The sequence below is a fragment of the Colias croceus genome, chromosome 1 (assembly GCF_905220415.1).
Source record: "Colias croceus chromosome 1, ilColCroc2.1".
NCBI lineage: Eukaryota > Metazoa > Arthropoda > Insecta > Lepidoptera > Pieridae > Colias > Colias croceus.
The window spans coordinates 7208214-7221507 of NC_059537.1; the positions used below are offsets into that span (position 1 = coordinate 7208214).

The window sequence follows — 13294 nt, forward strand, 5'->3', positions numbered from 1 at the left end:
AAGTCTTTAGTTGCCTTTTTAATATGTTCGCTAATATTTTTAAGAGTTTCTACGTTAAATTGCTCTGATTTTTGTGGTTTAATAAATTTTCTAGGTGGTTTTGTTACATTTAGTTTCATAATGCTTCTTAACATACGATGATTTGTATTAAAGTTAAATCTTGACAAAACTGAAATATTGGAGAAGGCATTTTTGCAATTTGTTGCCATGTAATCGATCTCATTTTTATATTTGCCATCGGGGGAGATCCAGGTCCATTTATTTTTCGTATTTTTCTTGTAAAAACTGTTTAAAAGCGTAAGGTTGTGCTCCAATAGCAAATGTGTAGATACCATGTAAAAAAATGAACCATTTAAAATAATACATTTTCAAAAACCTTTTAGAGATAATACGATTAGGTACATCAGGAGCGGAACTTGACACAGTGACATTAAATAGTCTGGAGGATTCTCGCGGAGCCTCACCGTTTTCATCAGATTTATATCTCCAATTAATACTCGGAGCGGGTCGCGCTTCAAATAGAAATTGGCCCTTACTCACTATTCAAGCGCGGTGGAATTTTTTAAAGCCAATATTTGAATTTCCATCGCCTTGTTTACTCAGTCAAGGTTTTATTCACTTAAAACAAAAATATTCGCAAACTGCAAAGGAATATAGCGCCACAAACAATAACACCGAAATATTTCCATTTGGAACGGCTAAAGAAGATTAAACTTATGCGCGAAATGCGGAAAGAAAAGCGAAACGTAAAAATAATAATAGAGTACTTACGAGTTTGGTCGATGTACTGAGGTAGGTTGTTTTACTTCAGGGCAGTCTTTTATTCTTAAGTCTTCTAGCTTTGGCACTGCAACAAATTTACTTATTATACATAGAATTAAAGATTATTAGTAAGTACTGTTATAATATTGAGCCCATTTTAAACATAGATATGCCGTAAAAACAAACTCCAATTAAAGCATGTCTATTGCACACATGTCATAAACAACAGAGAAATTATTCGCCATTGGGCACACGGGAATTATAAAATCAAATTAAGCGAAACAAATTCAGTTTACAAAACATTTTGCTCTACATTCGTTATTCGACATTTGCTAATGGCATGAAATTAAAAAATATAACGTTTTACGAAAAAAATGGGGTCAACCGCCTACGATAAATCTCTTCAATTTAACTTTATTATGAAAATGACGTTAATAGAAACGGAAGTAAAATTCTGTCACTCTATAAAGTGTGTAAAGGATACTAAATAAGGTAACGAGTTTAAGCTGAAAACTTGGAACTTCATTAGTTATTAATTCATTGCTTTCAAGGGATTTTACTGGCGCTGTTAGCTTGGAAAATAATATAAAAGTGAGTTTTACCGTCGTGTAAAGAAGTATAAGAGGCGTGAGGTCGGACGTAGCGACGCGAGGGTGTCCGAGTGAAGTGCGGCGGCGGCCGCGGACGGCTGCCTCGGCTGCTGCTGATTAAATACAATATTACATTATTACAACTTGCTTCTAAAATGGAAATTGTTTTATAATTTTGTACGGAACGTTAATATAGTTTTTCTGTAGTTTGCTTTGCCTAGCTTTGAAACAATCGACTTCAACTTATTCAGAATACATTTTATAAAGATTTAAATAACAAGGATATTGTATCTATCTCTTGAAAATATCATACTCGATCTATTACGTCAACCATAATTTAAAATTGCTGGTATCGTGAAGTTTGAAGTTTTACTCCTACAAAACGGCTTGATCGATTTTCATGAAATTTTGTGTGCATGTGTCTGAGAATCAAACAACATCTATTTTCTCATACCCCTAAGTGATAAGAGAAAGACAATGCACCGTTTGCCGGACAGCTAGTAAATTGATATATCTTATTAGTTATAGTTAATAGTTATAAGAGTAAAACAGAAGTCGGTCAAGTGTAAGTTCTAGTGCTTAAATCAGCCTCTAACATAAATGTTTACTATTACGAAGTTATACGATATATCTGGGGTGTATCAACTAACAGCCTTGGCTTGTTATTATTACTGTATTGATCAGCTCGATGGTTTCATTATAAGCTAGAATTACTACCTTGATTCAAGATTTGATGGTCAAATGTATCAAATGAAAGGCCTAATCTGTTCTAGGATTGGATTTAGTGGTAATTGGTATCTAATGACATTCTATATTTGGAAATGTAGTGTTCTCGATTTTTTATATATATTATTTATAATAGATTATTTAATTTTACACACAAATGTTAAAAATTAAATACGTGTAAGTACAAAGATATTGTTTCCGTATTCCAATGATATAAGTTGACAATGTTTATCATGCGTGTAATTTAGGCGATAATTGTTTTGTTATAAACATTGTATTAATTTTTTTTTCAAATAATCTATATCTTTAGTCAGATAATACAAACGGATATGTATTACCTGTTCCTTATTCTTGAGCCGAGTGTGAAAATATCAGCAGATGCTGGTGAAGATTGTTGGAGACGGAAGAACGTGTGATGGTCAGAACAGCACCGCCATAAGTGTCGACAAGCTGCCCTCGTAGGAGACTCAAAGCCATACGTTGACGTGTCATTCTAAAAACATCACAAGTTCATTAATTAAACAAGAACATGAGTCTAATAAATTCAAATTGAGTCAAAACTTTCATCCTACAGACCAACAAATTAAACTTACATTTTGGGTAAAAGCTTGTCTGGCTCCTTTTGAGCTTCAGTAAATAAAGTTAAATTCACATTTAAAATCTAGACCGTCGTCGGATATTCATAAAATATAAAGACAACGATATACCTTTCGCGTTTGATCAATATCCTTTCAAAGGAAAAATTTAAAAGTAATTTAAAGACCATTCCCCTATTTTTATACACTTCAAAGGCATATACAAATAAGACGAGAGCTCGGTGGGAGTTTGGTGGCGCGTTATCGCTCAAGTCGGCAGCGCGGTAAATACGCCGCTTAGTTCTGTACGACTTATCTGTAATTGCCTGCCCGTGGATGTCTTTCAAGAAAACGGTAGGTGGAGTCACTTCTTTTGATACAGCCCTCTATCTGATAACAGCGATTCGAATCGAAAGCAGGTCAAGCGTTTCCCCCAATTGTTTGTAAAAAACAAAATACATTTCAGTCCTTACATTTTTATCTGCGACGCGAATCATGAAGTATCGTCCTTTGTAATAGAGTTTTGAAACGCGCGGCCAATAATAGGTAGCGACTGTGTGTTTTCCTCGTAGAAGCAACAGGCCACTTGGCGCTAGTCCCAAAAAGTACTCCACGCTGTCTTCGCCCTGTATTAAATAGATTGATTCCGTTCAATATATACAAATGACGAAGTGTTAAAAATGTTTGACGCTTTAATATTTACCAAGACGGGATGGAGATCGACACCGTACATATCGAGCCATTTTACTTTGTCCAAATAGCTTAGTTCAGCTTGCGCGGGCGAAATCCCCCTGCAACAAATGTGGCCTTAGAATTATTGAAGTAATTAATTTTCTTTATGGTAAAGCGTATAAAAGCCACGCGAATAAAGAAATGCGCCAGTTTTTTACCTACACAGACAGTATTTACATGCCGTAATAGCAACTAGTATAGCTTTACAAGCCATAAGTAGTATGAAAACTTGCAGTTGTTGCTGTTTCTTTTCCTTCTTCAATATAATATTAAAAATGAATTTAAAATAATTATCGCAAATCATTTGCTCCTTTTAATTGAACTCATGTATCGTAAAATATATATTCTGAAAGCTTTCAACAATTTATGTTAAGATAACGATTTCAAACTACAAACCTACATCACCGTTAGACCAAAATGTATCATCATTACTCACGTCAATGTCCTATGTATGTCGGCAGCCCGACCCTCAAGCTCAGGTGTTTGATGAGTCAAGAATCGAAATTCTGACACGTACCCTGGCCCGTGCCTTCTGGGATCGTAATCTCCGAGCTCGGCTGTGCAAAAAATACGCCATTAAACATCTCTCGGCTCATTGATCACATTATTGAGGCACTAATCTACTGATGTGGCATTTCGCCCGACCAATAAAGCCTTGTAACACATACATTTTAAGTACACAGTGAAAGACAACTTATCCATTAGTATCTCTTTGTAATGGTAGTCTCATTATTCTAAGAGCAATATCCCTGGACGAATTGAGGCCACGTGTAGTGTGGCTCATATCTCTCTAATGTAGATAGCGATACATGGGAATGTGTATTTACGCATAGAAAACAATGGATACGTTCGTTTTGTACTTCTTCTGGATAACATCCAACGTTAACACAGACTTTACTTATATTCTTATTGGTACAACATTTTACTGATATTTAATTGTTATAAATAAATTAAAATAAACATTTATTTTAACTGATTTTATTATTGCTTGTCTATATTTGCCTAACTGCATCAGAATAATTTTGATCAGTACATAAAATTTGTCTAACTCGTGGTTAGTTTAATAGTTGTAACCATTCCTAAAACATTCACAAATGTATGATAAAAACTCAGTCCACGTACGTCACTAAATAACGAAGCAGAGCTATTTGTGTTTGTAGCTCCATAACGATCCTTACGAAATCGTAATTAATTTACTTAAGCAGGAACAATTGCCGTCCTAAACAAATACACACAATGTAATCTTATCCCAGACGCCATAAGTACGGTAATAGTGAAAGCTAACGTGTTGTGTTTTCTACATTCGATATACTATAAAGGGGAAAATAGATCATCGTGCTTCTAGTGAAAGAAAACTGCGGATGTAAAGAGAAAATAAAAAGGAATACCATGTTTGGAAAACGTACTAGAAAAACTAAGGGCTCGGTGAGTGATGCTGACACTCATTTCCTGTCATCTATCTTTTTTTTAGCTTCGGAAATCGCAACATCTGGTGAACTACATAGGATTGACATCGTGTAATATTACGTTATATATTTATTTAACTTTCTAACCTTAATATTACTTGCGAAAATAAAACGCTTGCTAGTTTAAAACTTAAAAAACTATTGTTATAACTACTTTGTGCATGTTGAGTTATTTTTGGCGTAATATTTAAATGTAACTTGTTTTTAAATACGGAGTAGACGAGAGCCATAAATTTAAAAGCGACTATATTTAAACTCTCCGGCAACCGTACTCTCTTCAGAAAGGAACAATACAACAAATTCGAATAATAATGTGATTTCGTTCTTCTCTCGTATTTATTTTTGTAGTACTTAATAGACGTAAAAATGTTCAATTTTACTAGTTTTCTTTTTAATGCTATGAAATATGGATCTCAAACTAAATTAAGCAGATAATTATTATTAATAAATATCGGCTGAAACATTCGTTCGGTTGAAAAATATACGTGTCATTTAATGAACTTAAAATGTCCCATTTTTCAATTTGAAGCTCAGCACTGAAAGGTAATAAAATATTGTGGCACATTACTGTGACATATTGTCATAATGGCTTTTTTCGCTCGATTCAATTTGCCTTGAAGGAGCCGGTCGCGTGGTCTCATTTACCAGATATCCGCGCGATTGACCGTGATGTTGATTAATTCCAAGTGTTTCCCAAGTCCACTAATTTGTTGCGAAGGACAACATCGCTACAATTACTGTACGTCTCAACTAAGAGGACTTTACAAGCCGATAACTGATACTAACGTTCGACGAAAACACAGTTTATATTTGCATAGCTAACCTCTTGTGTTGACTAGTAAATATATAGCGTTAGTCGGCTATAATTGAACATACATATTATGATTACAAATAGTGGGGCAAAACCAATATACATAATACAAACCTAGCTTTAATATATTTTAATTAAATTACCCTAAATAAATATCATGCTTTGTAGCTTTTGTGTGTTTTATTTCAGGTTAAATAATATCCTTTTTATTAATATAGTGTTAGTGGATTTTACAGCGTGCTGAAAAATTAACGTGCTTATCTATACTAATATTATAAACCTGAAGAGTTTGTTTGTTTGTTTGAACGCGCTAATATCGGGAACTACTGGTCCGATTTGAAAAATTCTTTCGGTGTTAGATAGCCCATTTATCGAGGAAGGTTATAGAATATATATTATCACGCTACGACCCACAGGAGTGGAGCCACGGGGGTGAAACCGCGCGGAACAGCTAGTGAACAATAAAGGGTTGATAGTAAGTAAAATTCACGATTTGGTTCTCTCGCTATAGTACTTTTACTTGTTAAAATATGCATAGGTATAGGGTAACAATAGATTATGAATTTTGTTATGTACATATTTCTTTGAATACTTATAAAGTTAACCAGGTAAGCAAATTATTTAATTTTATTTGCTATAAGAGTATTTAAATTATTTCAAAATTAAACAATTTAGGTAGGTTAGTCAAAAATGCATTGTTGTAAAAAATTAAGTCTAAGAACAGTAAAAAAAAAATCGTTTCATGTCTTTATAGCACATTAATCCTATAATAATTCTAAGAGACATTCACGAGCGTGAAAAAACAAACACGACATTACACCTTGAAGAGTTGCGGTGAGGGCGGGGTCCTTACACGATTCCCTAAGGAGTTGCTAGATTCGCTGATGCGAACGAGATTAGATGCAAACGATGTTCGCCGCTGATGGCTCGTTTACCTTTTGAATAACGCATTCGAATTACCTTCCCATCGTTCGCTAATTTCACAGTATATAGAAATATGGTTTGTTAGACGGTGCTAATACTAATCTGTGCTAATACTGAGTGTAAAATACAGATAGGTAGATCATTATGCTGATGAAACAAATTAATGAGTTTTGTCGTTCGATATTATTTACAGATGGATTGTATCCTTTGGTATGGTGTATGTGCTGGGTAATTAATAAATAAATAAATAAAACACAGACATTATATACAGGGTGTCCCAAAAAGTAGTGATGAACGGAAGCTGGGAGGTTAAGGACCTAGAGGGCTATCCGAATCACCCCCATGTATGTATTTCGGAGTTATGACGTTTTTTTTCAATTTTTCATCTATCGCCGAGTACGATGATATTTTCACTCATGGTGACGTCAATTATTGCGCTAAATGGTTGATTTTTTATTGTTTGCTAAGCTGAAAGATAGGCCAATTCAGTATGGTAACATTTACTATCGTTAGATGTTTGAATGGAATAAAAAAAAGAATTAAATGCCAAGAAAGATAAAATTATCCAGTATGTTCACAACTTCAAGGGCCCGTAAATAAATAAAATCACAAAAAAAAAGTTTTCTGTTTTGCTTTTAAAAACTTGCTCTATCTATCACGTAGCTACCCTGAAAATTTCATTTTATTATTCAGAAAGCTTCAATCGAAAAATTGAAATCTAAATGTGGTAAGTGCAAAAATTGAATTAACATCTATACATATTATAATAAAATCGTAGGAAAGTCAAAACTGTACATTGAATATTTTTTTAAAAGAATACTTGGGCCGTGATCTTTAATCGATATAGAAGCCAAAAACATAGTTTTTAGAATTATTGTCTGTTTGTCTGTTTGTCTGTTTGTCTGTATGGTTGTCTGGGCTAATCTTGAAAAGTACTGCATAGATTGACTTCAAATTTTGCATGAATATTACTAACAGGTCGGGTGAGGCTATAGGCTACATATTATCAAGCTATCACCTACGGGGGAGGAGCTGTGATACCTTTATTTATTCCGTGTACTACGACAGCGTACAATCTAAAGACTCATGTTTAAATGTTGTTTTTGAGTAAGCCATGCTATTATCTACCTTTACACTATAAAAACTACGTCATTTATGTAATTTTGGCAGAGAAACAGTTAAATGAATCTTAGCAGTATAAAGACAAATTTGAAACAGCGCCATCTATGAAGTGTTATAAAAATCAATTATTGAAACTATTGGAAATTAATAATTAAATGACGCATATATAAATGTTGTTTGACAATATCTAGATTGAAACTATAAAAATTATGCCATTTAAGTAACTTGGGAAGAGAAACATAGTTTAAAGAATGTAAGTTGTATAATGTTAATTTTGTAACAGCGCCATCTATGAGATTTCGTAAAAATCAAATCAATTTACATGTTAACACTACTGAATACACTGTTGAAAATTAATAATTTAAATATAATCATGTTATTTATTTAACTCTTTAACCCATATCTTCCATTCCCTATAAGGTATATTTCGTGTAAATAATAAATATACTACATTTTTTTAAAGTGAGGGTAGATGTTTATTATTTTAAGTAAAACTAAACACCATTATCTACAGTAATTAATCTAATATTGATTGTGTTCATTAGTTACAATTTTAAAAATCTTCGTGTTTTATAAATTTACCGCCCGCGGCTTCGCCCGCTTTGTCTAAAACCTAATAAATTATATACTAAAACCTTGCTCTTGAATTAGTCTATCTATTTAAAAAACCGCATCAAAATCCGTTGCGTAGTTTTAAAGATTTAAGCATACAAAGGGACATAGGGACAGAGAAATCGACTTTTGACTATTGAATGCCATAAAACCAAAAATATCAAATGCAATCTTCGTGTTTTGTGAATTTTCACCATCATGCGTTCCCACTAAAGGTAAGTTGTTACATACAGGTATTTATTTTTTTATAATGATAGCAATTCATGTTTTTTGTTGGTATTATATTACAATTTTAGAATGAAATAATAAAATGATGAATTGATGAATTCTTTTATAAATGACTTTTACACGATTTTGAGGTGCATTGGGAACAGTAGTTTTTGATAAAATTTTATTTTTAAGTAGCTTTTTTTATAGATTTCCATTTATTTTTGATATTTTTATTTACAGATTCAATGCTCATAAAATTATATCGCCTTTGGAAGACAATTTCTGCTGACAATTTTACAACACCACTTGAAAATTGATGATTTGGTGATAAAGATAGTGGCAGCGAGGATTAAGTGGAAATATTAGTAATCATCCGCTTCGTTAATTTTTGACTGAAGTTAATGTCCAACGTCCAATGGTTCAATCATTGATCAATATCAATAATAGTGTTAATCATAATGGTTCAATCATTGGAAGTATCTCGGGAAATTTTGGAGGATATTTTTCAGGAAGGAGAGGAGGGGCAGCCAGCCACATATCAAACTACTACGTTTTAGTACCGAAAAAATGTTATTGCCAAATGAAACGTAAATTTTGCACTCACAACTGTACAAGTAATGTTTTTATTTTGACTTTGCGGTTATCTGATTATAATATTTATCGTTATGGCTATCGAGGTACCGACCGTACTGGGATGAGAGTACATGATATACAGTTCATCATCCAGGATTGCTAAGAGCATTTTCACACTGAAAAAGATGTTTTCTTTGAATCGTAGTTGCTTCATTTATTTATTTTTAATCATTTTACATAACTAATAATATGTTAACAAACTATAAAATATAAATTTTATAAATATATCATTTTCATTATTTATAAATAAAATGGATCCAACATAACTTTGTTGTGTATCATTTCTCTATTAATAACCCATAGGCATATTTTCCGAGCGCCCCATTTAAGTTGCGGTCCTGAAATTATAAAAAATTTATGTATACTTTTGCCAAATATGTATAAGCTCATTGCTCAAGCTCATTTTTACATAAAAATAACAAAAACTAAACTACTAAATAAAATAAATTATGTAACGATTTTATAAGAAAACACAGTATATTTATTAGGAGACGGTGATCTCTTCCAGGCAAAAGATATTCATCAGCTCAATAAAATTGAATAGTATGTTGTTAGTTATTCTTTAGATTCACAATTATAATGAGCATTTCCGCATGCAAGTTATTTCAAGTAGTATCGTAGTTTAGATATACCTATCATAGTTTTGACACATTAAAGTTCCAACAAAACCCTCAAATGTTTGAGCAGAGTTGAGCAAGATAATTTGAAAAATGTGCCGCGTTAAGTATTATAGAAAAGGTTAGTTCGTTGGTAATTATTATTTCTTCTTCATTTAAATGTTGTTAGTAAAAATAAACTTTGACTAACAGTCAAAGTATATTTTAACTAATACTACTTAATACTAACTATTATACTTATGTTCAGTATTTATCTGTATTATAATTATTGCTTGGAAGACAGATGGCGCTGTGCCTGTGTAAACATCGTCTCTGTAGTTTTTGTATAATTAAAAATATATTAATGCAAATCTAGTGCTTAAAAGTGTTTAAAAATCTTTAGTTATCTCTAATAAATATCAGCAAGTGTTATCTAAACGTGTAACAGCCCTAAAGTTAATAAATTTTCGATAATGCACTCGAAACATTTTAAATAAATTACTGTGACTAAGTGCATAAAAACAAAAATAATACCGTGTAAAAAGTGCATCTAGTGTTATTTTGTACGATTATTTTATCGCAAAACATCCGAAAAGTGTTTATAATTTGAAAAAATCAAACAAAGAAAATAACTTTGAACAAAACCGTTGAAGTAAATGCGATTCTGTGCAAGTGTGATATAGACAAAACATCATACTTATTCTCTCTAAAGAAACAGAAATTTTATTACTATAACCAATACGCTATTTTCGACATCAGAGATTAAGTTCATGTAGCCTAATGGTTGCGACGCGAGGAACGAATCGATAGATACCGCGTTCGAATCTCAAGGCAGTCGTCGATTTTTTATTTTCTATTAAAAATCTATATTTGTACTGAAATTATTCTTTAAAATTTCAAACATTACTCACGACGCTAGAAATTATTAAAGCTTAACGATGGATGAAGAATTCGTTACGCAAAGAAAAAATAAAACTGCCTTCATAATTGAGTCGCCTAATACATCGTTTCTGTCTACATCATCAACCCACAGTTTACCGGACTTGTCAACTGAGCAATGCGATATTAATGTACTAAAAGAGGAAATAGAATGTTTGAAAAATCAATTAGAAACAGCTAACTCAAAAATAAAAAATCTTCTTTTCGAAAATAATCGTTTAAGAGCAAATAGTTCTCCCAAGGCCACTACGAAAACCAAATCACCCTCTGTTTGTAAACTTAAATCCCTAGATGGCGCTGCTACAAAAAACACTAAAAAATTGTCATCAAAGAGCTTCAGTCCAGTTGTAAATAATCAGATCGCAAATACCTACCAAAATATGCAAGATGACAATATCAATAAAATATGTAAGGATATTCCAAACGAATCTATTCTCCAACCAATTGATGAGACACAAAAATGTATTCAAGATGTCCCAAAAAGTGATCCTGAAATACTTATAATTGGTGGACAACAATTCATTGGTTTGGCGCCTATGCTAATCCGCAGTCGACGAAACACCAAGTATCAAAAATATAAAATTCAGTCTTTTACGAAGCCCTATGCCCCCGCTACAGACATCCTTTCTTGTAGCAATATGTTGAGAGACTATGATGATAATTACCTAATTATTTCTATTGGTGAAAATGACAGCAATCCTTTTCAGTTGATGGCGAGTTTAACAAAGACTTTAGGATCATTCAAGAATGCAAAAATAATAGTTGTTAATGTGCTTCAAAATAGGTTTTTGAATGAATTTAAGTTAAATCAAATGTTATTGCATGTATGTAATAATTATAAAAATTGTACATTTTTAAACGTATGTAACTATAGCATGTATCCTTCTATAAAGTATATCTGTAAACGTATCAATTTCTTAATCGATATGCAATTCTATACTGACCACTTTTTATGTTTAAAAAACTTCAAACTAAAAACAAGCGCAGTTTCACAACAGAGTAAGCCTAAACAATTAAATCCTATTCTTAAAAAGGGAACTATACCTTACTTATTTTCTATGATGAATAATAAAATTCGCGAAAAAAATAAAATTTCTATAGACCTTGCACCCAATGAATCGTCGTCATCATTTTTTCGGCTAAATCAAAGTGTAAAACTCTAAGTACGTCCCATTTTACGTTATTTCATCAGAATATAGCTGGCCTGTTGAACAAACTAGAAGCAGTTGAAGTTATACTGAATGAGTTTTTATCTGAAAATACGTATATTGATGTAATTTGTTTTTCCGAAACATTTGTAAGATTGGGCGATGAGACAAATATTCGACTTAAAAATTTTAAGTTGGGTAGTGTTTTTTCAAGGAGTAAGGAAAAACGCGGTGGAGTTTGTATACTTGTAAATAAGTCAATAGAATGTACCCCAGTCCCCTATTGTACTGAAATATCTACGGAAAAGGTCTTTGAGTGTTGCGGTATTGAAATACGCTCTATGAATATAATTATAATATGCATTTACAGGATACCTAATTCTAATCCAAATGAGTTCCTAAACAGATTTGTAATACTACTGGATAAACTGATAAAAAATAACAAAAAAAGAATTATACTGACGGGAGATATGAACATTGATACTCTTAAAGAAAATTATATATCTCAAAGCTTGCAAGACATTCTCCTAAATTATGACCTTATCCTACATATTAATGAACCGACGAGACAAAACTCATGCTTAGATCTAATTATAAGCAACATAAAAAATGCAAAAGGTGCAGTTCATCTACTTGGTCTTTCGGATCATGAGACAGGCCAAACGTTATTATGTCCTATTAAAAAAAAAAGTTCACCCGTAGTTTCACATATAAAAAGGCGTGATTTTTGTAAAGAAAATATTACCAAGTTTCAAAAATGTTTAAAAAGCCTATCATGGAGCGAAGTCTTTATACAAAATAACTGTAATGAAGCATTTAATAAGTTTCATGATTACTTTATACTATTCTATAACTTATGCTTTCCTATTAATAAAATTAAAATAAAAAATCAAAACAGCGGACCTAAATGGATAACGAAAGGGTTACGAATATCATCGTTAAGAAAAAGAAAACTGAGATACACGTACTACAAAACACGTTCTACCAAAAACAAAGAAGATTTTAAAAAATATGATAAGTTGCTCAAAAAATGTATAAAGAACTCCCAAATTAATCAAAACTCTTCTTACCTCAGTAAAGCGAACAATATATGCAAAGCAACTTGGAATATCATAAGTGACAAAGTAGATGAAATAAAAACATATAATTACTTAGAATATATTAACTCTGGTTCTATAAAGGTTACGAATCCGGAACATATTGCAAATTCATTCAATGAATACTATACTAAGCATGTCTCCTCTGATCCTGCAAGCTGCAAACTCGGCATCGAGACTAGAGAAACGACTATGTTTCTTTTCCCTTGTACGGAGACTGAAACTATACGGGCAGTCAATTCCTTAAAAAACACAAATTCAGTAGGATATGACGAGATATGTGTTTTTATTATTAAATTATGTATTAATTTTATTGCAAATGTTTTGACATATTTGATTAATCTATCATTT

At 32.2% G+C, this 13294-nt stretch overlaps 1 protein-coding gene across 3 annotated transcripts in view; it reads right to left on the reverse strand.

Moving 5' to 3' along the window:
• The window catches only part of LOC123706465 (band 4.1-like protein 4), a 53824-nt gene that overhangs the window by 13398 nt on the left and 27132 nt on the right, over positions 1–13294 (reverse strand). For 2 of the 3 annotated variants that reach the window (XM_045655782.1, XM_045655773.1), the window contains exons 6-11: positions 3822–3942; positions 3357–3444; positions 3127–3279; positions 2417–2571; positions 1365–1465; positions 772–847 (exon numbers count right to left, since the gene is read on the reverse strand). In XM_045655782.1, coding sequence (XP_045511738.1) covers positions 772–847; positions 1365–1465; positions 2417–2571; positions 3127–3279; positions 3357–3444; positions 3822–3942 — 694 coding nt within the window. The remainder of the gene's footprint in view (positions 1–771; positions 848–1364; positions 1466–2416; positions 2572–3126; positions 3280–3356; positions 3445–3821; positions 3943–13294) is intronic. The other variant, XM_045655765.1, reaches the window with a different exon arrangement.